Source organism: Daphnia pulicaria, chromosome 1, assembly GCF_021234035.1.
Source record: "Daphnia pulicaria isolate SC F1-1A chromosome 1, SC_F0-13Bv2, whole genome shotgun sequence".
Classification (NCBI taxonomy): Eukaryota; Metazoa; Arthropoda; class Branchiopoda; order Diplostraca; family Daphniidae; genus Daphnia; species Daphnia pulicaria.
Window position 1 is genome coordinate 34,515,838 of NC_060913.1, and position 17,297 is coordinate 34,533,134.

The 17,297-nt window shown below is 38.1% G+C and overlaps 2 protein-coding genes across 3 annotated transcripts in view; both read left to right on the top strand.

Annotated features, from left to right (window-relative positions):
- LOC124320546 overlaps nucleotides 1-17,297 on the top strand; it is a 467,022-nt gene that overhangs the window by 374,408 nt on the left and 75,317 nt on the right. The gene's annotated exons all lie outside the window — the stretch shown is intronic.
- LOC124322520 (secreted RxLR effector protein 161-like) lies at nucleotides 9,054-9,605 on the top strand. Its single transcript, XM_046784283.1, has one exon. The coding sequence runs from the start codon at nucleotides 9,054-9,056 to the stop codon at nucleotides 9,603-9,605; it is 552 nt and encodes a 183-aa protein (XP_046640239.1).

Below are 17,297 nucleotides of genomic sequence, written 5' to 3' on the forward strand. Positions count from 1 at the left end.
AATAGACAAAGAAAAAGATAAGTTTTGTCGTAACTAAAGGTCCGTATTAACCAGATCTTAGGACCGTCGCACGGCTTCTACTTTGGTTAATAACCGGTTCAAAGGACCATTTAGCTGATTACCGACTTCAGAAATGTTGTCCATGATGAAGAACAACAACAGTTTTTCCTTCAAGTTGTAGAAAACCATCGTCAAAAAGTATCTTTAAATGGGAGAAAAGAACAGTTAGATTGAATTTCATTTGATTAATCACCGATTGTATAAAAAAACCGAAAAAAATAAAAACACATTGAATTTCAACCCTCACAAGTTGATATTTTTTCTACGAAGTCATAAGTAAGGTGGTCATCTATTGAAATATGAAACATAAGTATTTTTTTTAACTTTTTAGTACCAAAAATCGTAGTTTTTGGCACTATTTGGCAGTTTTTCGCCTACGGACACCCCTAGACTTATTTTTTTTTAAACGAATAGTACTACGACGTTTTTCTTAAAAAAAAACACACCCCGATCAAAAAAAATTCAAAAAATAAAAAAAAAGCCTGAATATGGGACACCCTAAGTTCGCATGTGTATTTTTTATTTTTTTTAACGTTTCATTTGGAATAGCTTCACTTGAGCCCAGCGCAGCAAATGTTTTTTTATAGGTCTTGTTCTTTTTCAGAAGTTTAAGGGGATCATTTTTCCCTTCCCAGCAAAGGAAGGTATCGAAATCTGATCACATCCTGTGTAGGCATGAAATCCAGCGAAAGAATTACACAACTCCACGCCAAGCTCATTTTATAGAGCCGTAACATTGGTAAACTCGTGTGTTTTATTTCTGGCTAATCCAGTATTAAAGTAGAATATATTGTTCTTGTTAATTGTAGAAATGTTTGAAAGACTAATGACAAGAACATCCGTATCAGCTGATCTGATTACGACTGTTGCGAGACAAGTTTTCGAAGAATCGTGAGCAATAATCAGTTTTTAGGATTAAAATAAGATATTTACTTATTACCAGAACAAATCAAAATAAGAAAATGACTTACTCTTGTATAAACTTCTTAATGTGAACATTTCATATCAATTTCCTCCAATCGGACGATTACTACTTCTGCCTGTCTAAAAGAAAAGCTCGAAACACCTTCGGTGAGTAACAGAACCTTTTTTCCAAGGATACAAGAAAGAGATGGATCACTGTATCCATTTGAAAGAAGCTTCACGATTTCTTTTTTTAAGCTATCCCTAATACTCAATGCTTGGAGAAATTGGTCGGTCGCTTTTGCTTCAATGACGGATTGTAATAGCTGGTGTGTATTTCGTATTCTTCACGTCAATCACGCTCAATATCTTTAATTGATGTTGACATGATGTTGTAAAATATATTTGACCCGCGGTCTGTATTTCATACACCATGCAACGCCCAATAAATTATTTTATTGTCTGGTAAATAAATGTAGACAAAAGACATTATAGTTATACACTAGCAGACATTCCGAAAGGTATTTATACACGCGAATGAGTTGCAGAAGTCATACTGCTTGGATCGTCGAATCTTTTCGTGAAATATGTTTTGCTGATCCCAATATCGCCATTCCAGTCATAACATCAATCAAACGCCACCATTGGTATTTAACTAAAGAAATATTAGTTTTGTCGTTATTCTATGAAGAATTGGGATCATTTACACGATCTGTTATGTCGAAAAAACTGTTTTCAACCCCGCGACCGGACGTTTTTAATGTTGGAAAGCCAAAATTTTAAACTATTGACGATAAAAATCATCATTTTTATCATTTTTAATAGGGCCAAGACCTTGGCTTATTTTTTGTTTTCTTGGGCTCACTGTCTCACTCACAGTCGGGACTTCAACTTCAACCGAAATATTGGGAGCTAATGTTTGATTACCGTTTTGCAAGAAATTTCTGTGTTAACTCGCAAGTTGTTAATGACTGCGCAGAACGCGCTATAAAATTAGTTGAAGATTTTAAGTCTAAAAAAGAGTCTTAGTTTTTTAATTTTTTTTTAATTTTTTGGCAATCGATTTTGAACGATATGTGGATCATTCAGAGTGTAAGTGAGGGTGTTCAAATTGATAATCGTGCCCGTCCCCCATTTCAAGCACATTCTCGTGGTAATGTGCAGATGGGCAAGGATCAGTTAGATATCCATGATCAGGAAGTGAAATCTCTATTGGAAAAGGGGGCAATTGAACCGATCGAACCAGGAGGGGGTTTTAATAGTGGTCTATTTGTAATTTAGAAACGTACGGGAGGTTTCAGGCCAGTCGTAGATTTAAAAGCACTCAACGAATTTGTTTGCCCGTTAAACTTAAAAAGGAAGGTATTCCCCTCCTTGAAGAGCTGATCCACCCAGTTGATTTATTTACCAAAATTGATCTTAAGGATGCGTATCTTACCCTCGCCCTACGCAAGGAGGATCGGAAGTTTGTACAGATAAAATGGGGGAGGTTTTCTATCAGTATAGGACCCGGCCTTCAGTTTGTCAACACCCTGGATTTTTACTAAAATTTTTAAGCCAGTCATAACTTGCCTAAGGAAACAAGGGGTCCGTCTCATAATTTACCTCGACGACATTCTTTTGCTTAGCAACTGCGAGGAAGGGGCGAAGAAAAGACTTTTTATTAGCTAGAAAAATATTAGAAATCTGCGGTTTTTTATATACGTTGAAAAATCTATCCAAAAACAACGCAGATTATTTAATACCTGTGTTTAATCGTAAACTCCCTGTTCTTTACCTTTCCGTTCGTCAAGGAAAATAGGTCGAAATTTTGAACTTATTTACTCGGATTCATTCTCCATCAACAGGACGCAAATGATAGCTAATGCCACACAGGCAGAATCCCGTTTCTTTTCTGAAGCTAAATCCCGTAATGATCAAATTGGAGTGATTGGCGGCCGCATGGGCCATGCGAAAATCATCCCCAAATAACCATTTATTTCTGGAAGGCCTTCCGTATTATTATGATTAAAATCATCTGGCCAAGCTGGAAAACCTTAGGATCTTATGTCTTGGCCTGTCGAAACAGCACTACTGGTTCGTAGCTTCGTGTGTATCTGGCAAAAACAATATCACGGCTTTAAGGGGTCAGTCTCGCTCTTTCTTCGCTACCGAGAGGCCACACATTTCGTCACTCCGTTTCACATTTATTAAGATTTAACTTTGTTTCTTCTGTCGTTGTCCTCTCTGAGTTGCCGGACCGTCCATCCTATTCATGTCACCGGGCCGGTCTTTCCTGCTTGAGCTGCCAGACCATCTATTCTTTTCGAGAGATTTGAAAGGTTCCGTCATCTTTAGTTTCCGACCCTTCGTACATCCAACCAACCCAAACATCTCTCCAACTCCGCAAAGTGGAAAAAGGGTTTGACATCGCAAATTTTTCTCCGTAAGTAATTTTTTCTGCTCATCTCGGGTTTTTTACCCTCAAAAGAGTAGTCAGCTCTCGCCCGTCTCTCGGTTTCATATAATTAAGACTTAACATTCATTATCTTTAGTTATTTATTATTGCTCCTTGTTTCCAGTTCAATTTTCTTCAAGTTTGTTTTTCAAAGTTCCAGTTTTATTTTGTCTTTGATTTGTTTTTGTTTTTATTCAACAATTGGTTGCTCCTGATCCTACTTTTCCTTTCTTTTTTTTTTTGGTTGTATCAAATTTCATCTGATTCTAAATTCTCTCTGATTCGAATGTGTTGAACTGATTCCAGGGTACAATATTCGGTTAATCACTATTAGGGATGTGGTTACGAGGGATAACTGCATTTTACCTATGTATAGTTGCTGGGCTAACCGGCCCTTTTTCATTTGAACCGTACCACAGACAACGTAAAATCAAAGGAAATAGTTGAATACCGAGGACAGAAAAAGATAATGTTTTTTTTTTAAATTTGAAGTATTAAAATCTTATATGTTATAGATGATAATTTTGCATTGTTCAACTTGAATTTTTACTGTGGGCATTGATCGCCAAATTCATTGAACATTTGGTGTTGTTAGTTTCGTGCAGAGTATAAGTAATTTTTGAAAACCGAATTTAAAATTCCATTTGGTGTTTGGTTTTTGGTATGTTTTCTCACGGAGGAATCAGATGTAAACGTTACGTCACAAAATTTACAGAAAATTTCTATGGTTGTTTTTTGGAGTACTAAATTTAATTACACACTTTGACTTGCTGATTGGTTAACACTATCAGGCGGATGTTCTTATCACGTCCGTTTTTGTAAGTCTCATATCTCATATATTTTTTTTAATTTCTGCTGTACCACCATTAAATAAGACCAATTTGGTTTTTGTTGTATTTTTACATGTTTTAGCTTCAAATTATCTAATTGAAAATAATGCGATCGAAAAGATTGAATTTTAAAATAAGCAAAACCAAACATTTTTGTTTACCCGGGGATTGGTTTTCTAGTAATTTTGTCGTCTAGCTGCGCTTCTGTTTAAGGACATATATCGGTATCTTTTTGTTTGCTTTTTTAGACATGGGTGGAATGCCTTATTTCTTCTGTTTCACAAATGAAAGTAAAAGAAGTTTTATACTTTAAAATGATGTAATAAAGGCGCTTGAAATGTCAGATGCAGAGATTCCTCAAATGGAGCAATGGACTGGACATACTTATTTGTTTATTCTGGCTAGACTTAGTTGAGTTTGATTTAACAGAGATATTTACGTGATCAAAACCGAAAAATTCATTGCAAGCAATTTAAGATACATTCATCAAATTTATCGCTTTTAACAAACTACAATTTTTTTATTTCGTTGATATTGATCAATTGTTTTTGGCTCTTTTTAAGTCCATCCTTGATTCTTTAATGTTGGGTAACGGCAGTTTCTCCAGCTGCAAACTCTTTCAGCAATATGGTACACTATGCAGGAGAATGTGAAGAAGGATAGCACATAAAATATTATGCTGCACTTCCATCAATTGCTCCTACAGTTTTTCGCACTTTCTGAACTAATTTTGTAATAGCTATGAATTGCCTTGCTGCCACATTTTCCCCAGCTGCCCCATCGTTGCAGACTGGTTTAAATTATCTATTTCATATTACTTTACCCCTTTTTTCTCTCACCATCTATACCTGACGTGTTGTCCGACGCGACCCCCCCCCCAAAAAAAAACGCAATTGAATAAGATTAGGCCTAGCTTGGGCAAAAGTGAGTATAGCTTTTCTGCACTTTTTATGACTGATTGTCATTCTTTCACGTATATCGTACATTTAAAAATCAAAGACTAGGTCGTTTTGAATCAAAGCCAGGTTATTTATTAATCCTGTCTCAAAGGCCTTTGTTTTTCTTTGCTCCTGTTTTACAGAAAGTTGGAAGATTTTAGTGAGGCGGCCGAAGAGGCCAACAATTTCAAGATATCAGCGAAAATTCAAGCTGAAAAGGAGGAGAAAGAAAAGAAAGGAGCAGGTTACAAACACAAATTTTCTGATTTTCACGAATCACGATTAGTTCACGACTTGGGGAATAGCAAGAAATGAGATCAGAAAGATAGGGAGGGGCTGAGCCATTAAGGCAGCGAAAAGTGAGACAGGCAACTTTGAGTTTAGCACGGTCAGCGATTTTAAGCCAGCGAAGAGATTGGCGGTGGTTAGACACATGTTCGCGTTTTCGAAGATTAAAAATCAATGATGCCACCAAGGTTACAAGCCGTTGTGGACGGCTGGACTAGCGACGATCCAATCTGGAGAGGGGTTGAATCGATGTGACGAGTTGTGGAGCCTTTACCGGGGTTGTATGTGTAGATTAGTGTGCTTTTAGAAATGTTGAGCTAGTCGCGGTTGATGTTGAGCCAGGCTTCGGTTTTTTTAAACCAGCAGCCAAGGCGGGTGCGACACTGAGACTGGGAGGAGAAATCCTCCTTAAGAGCGAAACGTGAGCGTGTTGCTTGTCAACAACAGTGCAATGCTTCTGGTGCCATTTACTTCAGCCAATTCAGCCAATTCTAGTTTGCAGCAAGCTTTTCTTTGGTGACTGGAAGTTGATGGAGTATTCCCTTAACAGCAGTGCAACATTTTGGTGATATATTTATCTTGTTTCTTTTGTCTAACTGTTTCTTAAAAGTTTTCTGAGCCTGTTGCAGGTGTTCATATCAGCATTGCCAATTGTTGTTTGCTGCAAGCATTGCATAAACTCTGCAGTATTTGTGGCTGGAAGTTTGTCGAGCATCTTTTCCTCAACAACAATGCAATACTTCTGGTGTCATTTTCTTCAGCCAATTACAGTTTGCAGGGTTCCCCAGTTTAAAGCAAGATTTCCTTTGGTGACTGGCACTTGATCGAGCTTTCCCTCAACAGCAGTGCAACATTCTGGTGATATATCTATTTTCTTTTTCTCTCTAACTGTTTGTTGATTGTTTTGAAAACCTGTTGCAGGTTTCGGTGTTAATTTCAGCATTGCCAATTGTGGTTTGCAGCAAGCTTTCCCTCAAAAGCAGTTCAAGATTATGTTGCATTTTCTTCAGCCAATTATAGTTTGCAGCAAGCTCTGTTTTGGTGACAGGAAGTTGATCGAGCTTTCCCTCAACAGAAGTGCTACATCTGGTATTATATTTTTTTCTTGCTTTCTCTAACTGTTTATTGATTGTTTTTTGTAAACCTTGCAGATTTCCAACACAAAGTCTAGATGGGGGGGAAAAAAAATTGGGCCAAGGAGTTTTACCTCCAAGACAGCGAATACCTCTCATACAGCCAATAATTGCAAGTAAACTACTGTTAGAGTCAGATTTTTCGGTAGAAAATGATGTTCCCATCGGTGTGGGAGGGTGTTCCTCTGTTTACGTGGGCACATTTCAAGGACGTTTAGTCGCTGTAAAAAGGAATAGCATTGCCAATCCTGAACTCTCACCTGCTAGGGAAATTTTGCTGAAAGAAGCTGAGATAATGTTATGCCTTGACCACCAAGATAATTGACGAAGAATCGCCGTGCCATAGTCAATCAGGATCGGAACGGAAAGGATCTAAAGCATCAGGAAAGAAAAGGAAGTTACCACCAAAGACACCAAGTCAAGGCAATTTTTTAAAATTCATATCTATGCAACAGTTAGTTATTTTTTTATATTATAGATGCTGCTACAGAAAGTGATGCCAACGTGGAAAAAAACCGTTTACATTGACACATACGGGCATCATGGCAAAAAATATGGTTGGTGCCAAGCAACCATCATAAAAAAGACAGAAGAAGGATACACAGCAAGATATGTAACGGACAAAAAAACAACTTTTATTCCAAATATAAACGACGAAAAAGTCCGTTTTTTCCCATGCGAAGAAAAATAAGCTTGAAAGTTTTACTGATGAAGATGAAGGCTGAGACTCGACGAGAAACAAAGATCCTTCGCTCTGATGGGGGAGGTGAATATTGCAGCAAGGATTTTGAGAATTGTCTGGCCATAGCTGGAATCACTCATCAAGGCACTCCGTCTTATACCCCTTAACTGAACGGAGTTGCCAAAAGAACAAATAGGACGGTGATCGAGTCAGCACGGAGCCAGTCTTCACGGGAAGAAATTTCCCCTGGAACTCTGGGGATTGGCAGTCCTATGTGCAGCTTATGTTCAGAACAGGGTGATTTCTAGTATTGGGAAAGTAACACCTTTTGAACTCTGGCATGGAAAGGAACCAGACGTGTCACACTTGAGGACATTTGGTTCACCAGCTTTTACGCTTATACCGGATGAAAAAAAGAAGGAAACTTGACCCGAAGGCTACGGAATGAATCATGGTGGGATATGGCGATTCATCCAGAGTGTACAAATTATGGGATCCGGTGACCAGAAAAATCATCACCAGCAGAGATGTTGTATTTGAAGAAAACCTCACCCATGAAAACTCTTCTGAGCTACAAGAGCTGGACTACTACTCACTTCTTCCATTGTCACCTGACGAACAGATGCCTGAGCCTCTGCTGGATGAACAGATTCCTACGGATGAACATGGGGGCCGATGATGGAGCTTCCCAACCAAATGATCCCGTCAGAGATGGACTAGGGGAGGCTGAATGAAACGAAACGATTGGAGAAACGGAGGATGAATTTTTCCATGGTTTTGAGCCAGTTGCTGATCCATTAGGTCACCTCCGCCGGTCCCTGAGAACTGCAAGGCTATCAGAAAAATATCTCGTTTACCGTGGATATCAAGCTACAGCACCTGGACATTGAACATCGACTGATCAGCCCGAAAAGAAAATTTATGGCAAACTAAACATCACTCTGATTGCTGCCCTCTCATCACCGCAAGGACCTCTCTTGGAAGACTGCCGTCGAAGACGAACTTAACTGGCTTCATAAGAATGAGACGTGGTAACTCGTCCCACTGCCACCAGGACGCACACCTATCAAAAGCAAGTGGATTTTTTAGCTCAAGCCCGGCTATGATGGAGTTGCTGAGCGCTACAAGGCCCGGCTTGTGGCCCTTGGCTGCTCTCAGCGGGCTGGACTGGACTATAATGAAACATTTAGTTTGTTATTCGCTATTTAATTTTAATTTGTAATTTGTTTCATATTCGTTTGTTATTCATTAGCTCCGGTTGTCATACTATCCACTCTTCGGATTATCCTAGCTCTAGTTGCCGTATGTGATCTAAGCGTCATCCAACTAGATGTGAAGACGGCGTTCCTCTATGGACGTCTTGAGGAGGAAGTCTACATGTGCTGCCGGAAGGCTATGCGGCCTACGGCCGTGAGGCTGATGTCTGCCGGTTGATAAAAAGTATCTACGGACTGAAACAGGCCCCCCGAGTTGGGAATATGTAGCTAAATGACGCTTTAGTTACATATGGCCTCACTCGCTCTCAGCATGATCAGTGTCTATACTTCCGTCTTTAAGGGGAGGAATGGATGGCGGCCCTGTTCTTCGTTGATGACGCTATTGTATGTGGAACCAATAACAAGGCACTGGACGACTTTGTGACATATCTCAAGAAAAAGTTCGAGCCGAGGACTCTTCCTGTAGGCCGATTCCTGGGACTCACAACCCAAACGAGACAGAAGCACACGCACGCTGAATCTCTCCCAGCCCGATTTTGTGAACGATCTTGTGGCAAGATTTAAAATGGAAAGCTGTCACTCAAATGTGATTCCTGCTGAGCCGGTTCTACATCTCAGTTCTGCTATGGCCCCTAAAACCAAAGAGGAAGAAGAAAAAATGAAGGAAGTTCCGTATCAGAGCGCAGTTGGAGCTCTACTGTATCTCTCAACCACGACAAGGCCTGATATTGCTTATGCTGTGAGCAAAATAGCACGGTTCAATCAGAACCCTGGGCCTCAACTCTGGATTGCTGTCAAACGCATTTTTCGTTATCTTGCCGGAACCAAGGATTATGGGATAATTTTCTCTTCAACAAAAGAACAAGGAGCGCTGGGATTCACTGATGATGACTATGGCGGAGATCATGACGACAGGAAGTCAACATCAGGATGCATCTTTCTCCTAAATGGTGGGCCTATCTCATGGTTCAGCCGCAAGCAGGAATGCACAGCCACCTCTACAACCGAGGCGGAATTTGTGGCCGGAAGTGAAGCGGCCAAAGAGAAAACTTGGATCAAGTCACTGCTGGAGGAGATCGGGCAAGGAAAACCTGGTCCCATCATTATTCTGCGATAATCAAGGGGCACTTAAAGTAGCATACAACCAGGAAATGCATCGGAAAATGAAGCATATCGCCATCCGATATTGGTACATCAGAGAAGCCAAAACTAACGGAGTAATAAACACCAGCTATGTGAGCACCCAGGAACAACTAGCAGACACCTTCACGAAGCCCCTGCCTGCTCCACGTTTCTCCACGTGACAAGATTGGTGTTCGTGATGTAGGCGCTCTGTAAAGGCGGACACAGGGCGAGCCTATGGATTTCGTGTTTAGTTTTTTTCTTTGTTGTTTTCTTCTTTGATTATGTATGATGTAAGCTTATGGTCGTCAGGATTGTCGGACATAAGGATTTCCGACACAAGGCTCGGTATCCTTTCCAGCACACTTTGTATTGATGTCATTGTATTGTTTTCATGTCTTGTGTTTCCTCAGTTTGAGGGGAGGTGTTGAATATTGTTGAATATAACAAGGCAACAAACTGGGAAGAGCGGCAACGCTGCACAGGGAAGAGGGGGGGAAGATCCAGAGCTTCTTGTAAGTAGAGAAGACGGTGTGGCGTATGGTACTCTTGAGAGTAATACACAGTGTCCTTTTGCTACAATTTACTCAAAGTGTGTTAGTTGATAACCAACAAGAGTGACAATAAAAAAACTTGCAATTCTAGATTTTCATGATTTTTGGTATATCTCCGGCTCGTGGAATAACGACTTTCCATATCTTTTCCAGTAATCGATCTCTGTTTCCAAGGATTCTTGGATTTGCACTACATCTGGAGGGTTGCGGCAACATTAGTTTCTGCTTAAAAATAAAAAATTAGTTAATAAAATTGAATTAGATTACTGATAATTAAAAAAAACTGTAAGTCTTTTTTCTCAGCCAGCCAAGTATCTTTCTCTCCCAGAAATTGAAAATCATCAGTTCCTTCTCCGTTTCCATGTATCTGTCAATATGGAGATTTTTAATTGAAGCTGCAAAGATTTATTTAACTTGATTTTTACAACCCAAAAATATTTATCTTTTTTTCATCAAATTTCAATACGAGGCAAGTTACTCTTTCCCATATCTAAGGCTCGCTTTGATGATACTAAAAATGCAAAAAAAAATTATATTGCATTTTAAAAATTTACCAAATTAAACAACTTCCAATTGAAGAAATTAAAAATATCCATAAATACACACTGATTTATGTCCCCTCTGTGACTTATGCGAACGCAATAATATTCTTTATCCACACTACGGTCTAAATCCACAGCCTAACTTAAGTCCTCGCTGTGAATTCTTAAATCAATCGTATAATATCAACTTAATGGACGTAAAAACCAAGAATGGCCGCTTATTTCCCTAAAGTAATCTTGAATTTAAGGTCGTTTGCTATTTTTCTGAAAAATATGATCAAATTGAACGCACAGTACTGCACTCAGGCAGAAGAAGGACACAATTATTTTTTCCTTTCAAACCGTACAGGATAACCTAGAGCATTACCCTTCAAAGACACTTCTGTTGGTGAAAATAAGGTTTAATTGAGAAGTTTTTTATTACACATAATGTATTTTAATCCACACTGTAACTTAGATCCCCGTTTTGACTGGTGTCCACGCCATTACTCCTTAAATGTTACCTATGTCTAAAACATGATTGTTGACCACACTGGCTTTTTATCATACAACCACGAAACCATGCCATGTTTTCTTCACGACGGGAAGGGACTACGCTACATTCTGCTATCCACGCCGTGGTTCCCGCCTAACATGATCCCTATTTACGCCTGTAGTCCACAATCATTAAAGGACTTACACCGTACTACATATCCATACTGTAACCTGTGTCCTTGTTACATAACCCGTGTTACATATCCAACTGTCTCTTGTCCACCCTGAAGCACGTACCCACGCCGGACTTTGAGCCCTTGTGGTATAACTGTCACAATTTTTTTGTATTATTTCCCATATCAAAACTCTAAATGGACTTAGTGGAAGGGGACTTGGGAAAGGGACTAAGTGTTAGCAATTTTTCCCTAGTGTTCCTTGTCCAAGCTTAATTGCCCTAGTAAAGGTAAGAAACGCTCGTACCGTAACGTTTTTGCATATGAGGTAGCTGATAGCTATATGAGGTGATAAATATATGAGATATGTGATAGATGATAGCTATATGAGGTAGCTGCTCATTTAACCAGCACATATGTGTATGAATGTATCCCTGGTTTTCTATATTAATAAATCCTTTGAATGATATTGAACTGGGTTACAAGCATTCAGCCATGAGTAAAAAACTCATTTTTTCTATCCCTTATTATTAATTTACTTTGGTTTTCCCAGTAGGGATCGGCAACTTCTTGGTCGTTCCTTGGTTCCGTCGGATTGTCCTCAGATACTTCTGCTCATCCTTTTTCCATCAATTTCCCGTTCAAGGCAATACGGGTTTCATAACTTTTCTGTTAGGCAATTAAATATGACGGACTCCAATAGATAAGTAACATATCTTAAATATTGTCACATTAAAATTATTTTTTATTACTGCGGTTTTGTAATTTACTGTTTGTAATGTGATCGAAAATTCATAGCACTCTGGCATTGCGTTAATTTTATGGCTCAAAACAAAAAAAAATTCAAATCATTGTTGAATTAAATATTAGTGACCTTATTGGTATGATTAGTAAAAACTATTTTTGTTTAAGAGGGATAAGCCTTAGGTACATAAAACAACGTAAAAACTCGGAAATTGGTAGATTCATGTTAATTTTTCAAGGAACTTTTTGAAAGAAGATGCAATTGTTTCCTTATGTTCTGCTTGAATTTTATTCAAAGTTGAATTAGCAACGACAGGGTAAAATGAAAGTTACATGAAAATCCAACGTATCATTGGGTGTTACAGATATCAACTTTTTTATGCTTCTAATTCTCAATTACCAAAATTGATTAAGCAAACAGACCTGCATATAGCTAATAACAAATTCCCCCAGAATGAAACGCAAATACAAATTTTTGAAAGTTATGACACGAAATTTTTTAAGAAAGTAGATATAAACAAAACCCAAACCCAAAGTTTGGCTATCCTGTAGGTATCCCCCCCCCAAAAAAAAAATAAAAAATGGCTTTCGAAAACTCATTGCAATATTCAACTCTTGCTTGGCTACATTGCAGCTATGGTTTCTACTGCTGCACCTCCACTTGAAGTTTTGCCGTTTGACTCTTACTTCTCATTTCTCTAGCACGGTCTTGAACGTGTTTCTTGCACTACTAAGCTTCATTTAACACATCACAAGAGATGCAAGAACCATAAAAAACTCAGAGAATGAATGTTTTCCAAACATTTTCATAATTTTGACCTGATCAAAAACTCAATCAGTAAAATAAACAATAGCTTCTTTATCAAAAAATCAATAAATATGGTTTAACAGGTAAATGTAGACAGTTTCCTTTAAAAAATCGGACATTTCTTTTTGGCCAATTTTATGCGGAAAATACAATATTCTATACTACAACCCTTTTACTTTTAGTATTTTTTGTGGTAAAATGTTGATATAATTTGAACAATAATGAAATTCCAAAAAATAATTAATTTCCATTTCATCTCTAGCATGTTAAAAATTCTGGACAGCGTTGGACGATTTCCAAATGAATTTCGCGAAAAAAGATGTTTGATAAATCCCGGATTTGAACCTGGGTTACTAACTATGTTTGAATCACTTTGGCACTTTGTAAATATTATGCACTTTTGAAACGATATGCCTGGGCTGCAGACTAAGTACCGTAACGATGGCAACCAAAATCCTGAAAACGACACTTCGGACTACTCTTCCGCACCTAGTGACGGAAAAGGGAACCAATTACATGGCCTACGGCAATTACAGCATCTCGACACTTTTTAGCCCGAGTAGCGCCTCTTCCATTTCTCCTTCATGTTATAACTTGGCAACTTCGCCCCTTTCCTCTTAGAGAATGAGTAGTGCAGTTGGTCTTGAATGTTTGGTCCAGCAAGTACACAATTTTTCTCGTTCTTAAAAGAGCCCAATCTAACTTCATTCCAAATATTTTCCAAAGCAATGAAATATACACAGAATGGACTATATCGACAGTATTTTATGAGGTTCAGAACCTTTTATCGAAAGGTTTAAAAAAATTAGATTAAGTTTGGGTTTATCCAAAAGGGAAATGCAATTTGGGAATTCCTCAATAAAAAAATTTCTCACAGCTATCCGGTATTCATAAGTTGCTGCGATACAAAATATTTAAGTTTATCAAATCTATGCTAAAAAGAATATTTTTTCTATAATCAAATAGACCTGGACAAATCCAAGGCTTTCATTTGAAACATTTTATCTATGGTATTAAGTCTCCTTTCCGGTATTCTTTCAATACCAATAACAATCTAGTTTAATAGGATAAGAAAAAAGTATCAATAGAAATAAGAAGTCATGATTTTTTAATACCGATATTACCATGGAGAATATGGATGTCATCTTCAGATGCCTTTATTATCTTCGTTGATTTTCCCATTTCCTAAAGCTCTTCAGCAAAGTAATTTACAAATTAACATTTGTGAACATTGAACATTGATTTTATTATTAGGCTGGATTATTGCGCAGCGTCACTTGGACTTTGTCCAACTTGTGTAGTGACATGTATATTCTCCACTCAGTGTCTCTGCAGTCCGACAGCTTCTTCCCGGTCTGGTCCACCTTATCAGCAGAAATGACAAGAACATTCTCACCGTCGCTTGCATGGCTCTGTCGAAATTTACTGATGGTCCTGACGACCAAATTCAAAAGTTGTCGACGCCGCAGTCGTCCCTCGGCTCGTTGCTTTGTTGGTTAGCAATGAAGAGGCCTTCATTTACCCAAACTATGACGACAATCAGTAACATTGCGCCCATGTTACTATCCACTCATTCATTCGATCCTTTTGTCAGTTCCACTTCAGGATTAAAAGTGGGCAAGGGATGAAATTTGCGTAACGGTCCGACTTTATGCTAGACCCAACAAATACTGCGGTAGGAAAAATGCGCTTTCTTCTATTTTTAAGGATCTCTACTCGTGAAACTTACAGGAAATATAACGTCAGAGGAGCCGGAGGAAACTTCTTACTTTTTTTCCATTCTAAAAAATGAAGTAAGTAAACAGTTCATTATAAATTAAAATTTTCTCTTACTGTGCATGTAGCTAAATGAGAGGAAGGTGGCTGGCAGAAACATCCAATTTGTTTTTTAGAATGACCTTTCGGCTTCCTAAAATGGCTAACGCGATGGCTTCTCAAACTGTCAGATGACGTGAAGGTCTGAAATTATAAAAAAAATTATTACAGAAATCTGTAAGAGTGGATAATAAAATAATTACCATTTTATTATGTCTGAAAATGTCAGAAATAGGTTAACATTAGAACTAGACAGAAAAATAGACAGCAATTTAAACAGAATAAAGACACACACAAAAAACAAAATAAACAAGGCAATAGAGTATAATTGTTAAAAAACTTACTCGAGGAAATGGAGATTTCTTTCTCAGTGGGCTTCAAACTTTACACGATTCGCGTCTCTCGTGTACTATGCTGAGCTTCTGATTCTTGTCACAAAGAAAAAATGGCCGATTTCTCTTTTCCAAAGATTGAGGGGTTTCCAAGTCCACAACACAAGCAAATGCGAATACAACCAAAATGTATTCGATAGTGGTTTTTCTGTTTTTCATAATTTATTAAATTATGGGTTTGAAATTCAAACCTTTTTACAATTAATTAATTACTCCACACATTTATTTTTTATTACAAGCCAGTGGTTGTGTGTTAAGTCGATCTGGCAGATACTCAATGCCTCACTCAATTCCTACGAGTTGATTACTGCACATAAAGTGTAATTTTTGCTATAATAACAAGTAGTATAGCTTTTAAATGTAATTGCTTACCGTAATATATTAGAAAGTGAAGAGTGAGTATCCTTTGAAGGCATGAAATCCAGCGAAAGAATTACACAACTCCTCGCCAAGCTCATTTGACAGAGCCGTAACATTGATAAACTTGTGTGTATTATTTCTTTCTAATCCAGTCTCAAAGTAGAATTTATTGTTCTTGTTAATTTTAGAAATGTTTGAAAGACTAATGACAAGAACATCCGTATCAGCTTATCTGATTACTACTGTTGTGGGACAAGTTATCGAAGAATCGTGAGCAATAATCTGTTTTTTTTTAATTAAAATAAGATATTTACTTATTACCAGAACAAATCAAATAAGGAAATGACTTACTCTTGTATAAACTTCTTAATGTGAACATTTCATATTAATTTCCTCCAATCGGACGATTACTACGTCTGCCTGTCTAAAAGAAAAGCACGATTCACCTTTGGTGAGGAACAGAACCTTATCTCCAAGGATACAAGAAAGAGATGGATCACTGTATCCATTTGAGAGAACATTCACGATTTCTTGTTTGAAGCTATCACTTCTCAATGCTTGGAGAAAATTGGTCGGTCGCTTTTGCTTCAATGACTGAATGTAATAGCTGGTGTGTATTTCGTATTCTACACGTAGCTCACGCTCAATATCTTTATTTGGTGGTGACGTGATTTTGTCAAATATATTGGCCCCGCGGTCTGTATTTCATACACCATGCAACGTCCAATTAATTGTTTTTTTTTATTCTGGTAACAAAATATAGACAAAAGATATTATAGTGATACAGTAGCAGACATTCCGAAAGGTATTTATATACGCGAATGAGTCGCAGAAGTCATACTGCTTGGATCGTCGGATCTTTTCGTGAAAAAGGTTTGGCTGATCCCGATATCGCCATTCCAGTCATAACATCAATCAAACGCCACCTTTGGTATTTAACTAAAGAACTAGTAGTTTTGTCGTTATTCAATGAAAAATTGGGATCATTTATACGATCTGTTATGTCGAAAAAACTGTTTTCAACCCCGCGACCGGACGTTTTTAATGTTGGAGAGCCAAAATTTCCAACAATTGACGAAAAAATTAACCTTTTTTATCATCTTTAATAGGGCGAAGAACTTGGCTAATTTTTTGTTTTCTTGGTCTCACTTATAGTCGGGACTTCAACTTCAACCGAAATATTGGGAGCTAATGTTTGATTACCGTTTTGCAAGAAATTTCTGTGTTAACTCGCAAGTTGTTAATGACTAAGCAGAACGCGCTATAAAATTAGTTGAAGATTTTAGTCTAAAAAAGAGTCTTAGTTTTCATTTTTTTGTAAATTTCTGGCACTCGATTTTGAATGATACGTTGATCATTCAGAGTGTATGTGAGGGTGTTCAAATTGATAAATGTGCCCGTCCCCCGTTTCAAGCACATTCCCGTGGTAATTTGCAGATGGGTAAGGATCAGTTAGAAATCCGTGATCAGGAAGTGAAATCTCTATTGGAAAAGGGGGCCATTGAACCCATCGAACCAGGAGGGGCTTTTATCAGTGGCCTATTGTTGATCCCGAAACCTACGGGAGGTTTCAGGCCAGTCGTAGATTTAAAAGCACTCAACGAATTTATTTGGCCCGTTCACCTTAAAATGGAAGGTATTCCCCTCCTTGAAGAGCTGATCCACCCAGTTGATTTATTTACCAAAATTGATCTTAAGGGTGCGTATCTCACCCTCGCCCTACGCAAAGAGAATCGGAAATTTGTACAGATAAAATGGGGGAGAGAACCCGGCCTTCGGCACTGTTAAAACGGTTACTAAATTTTCGGGGTTGCCAACTACGAAA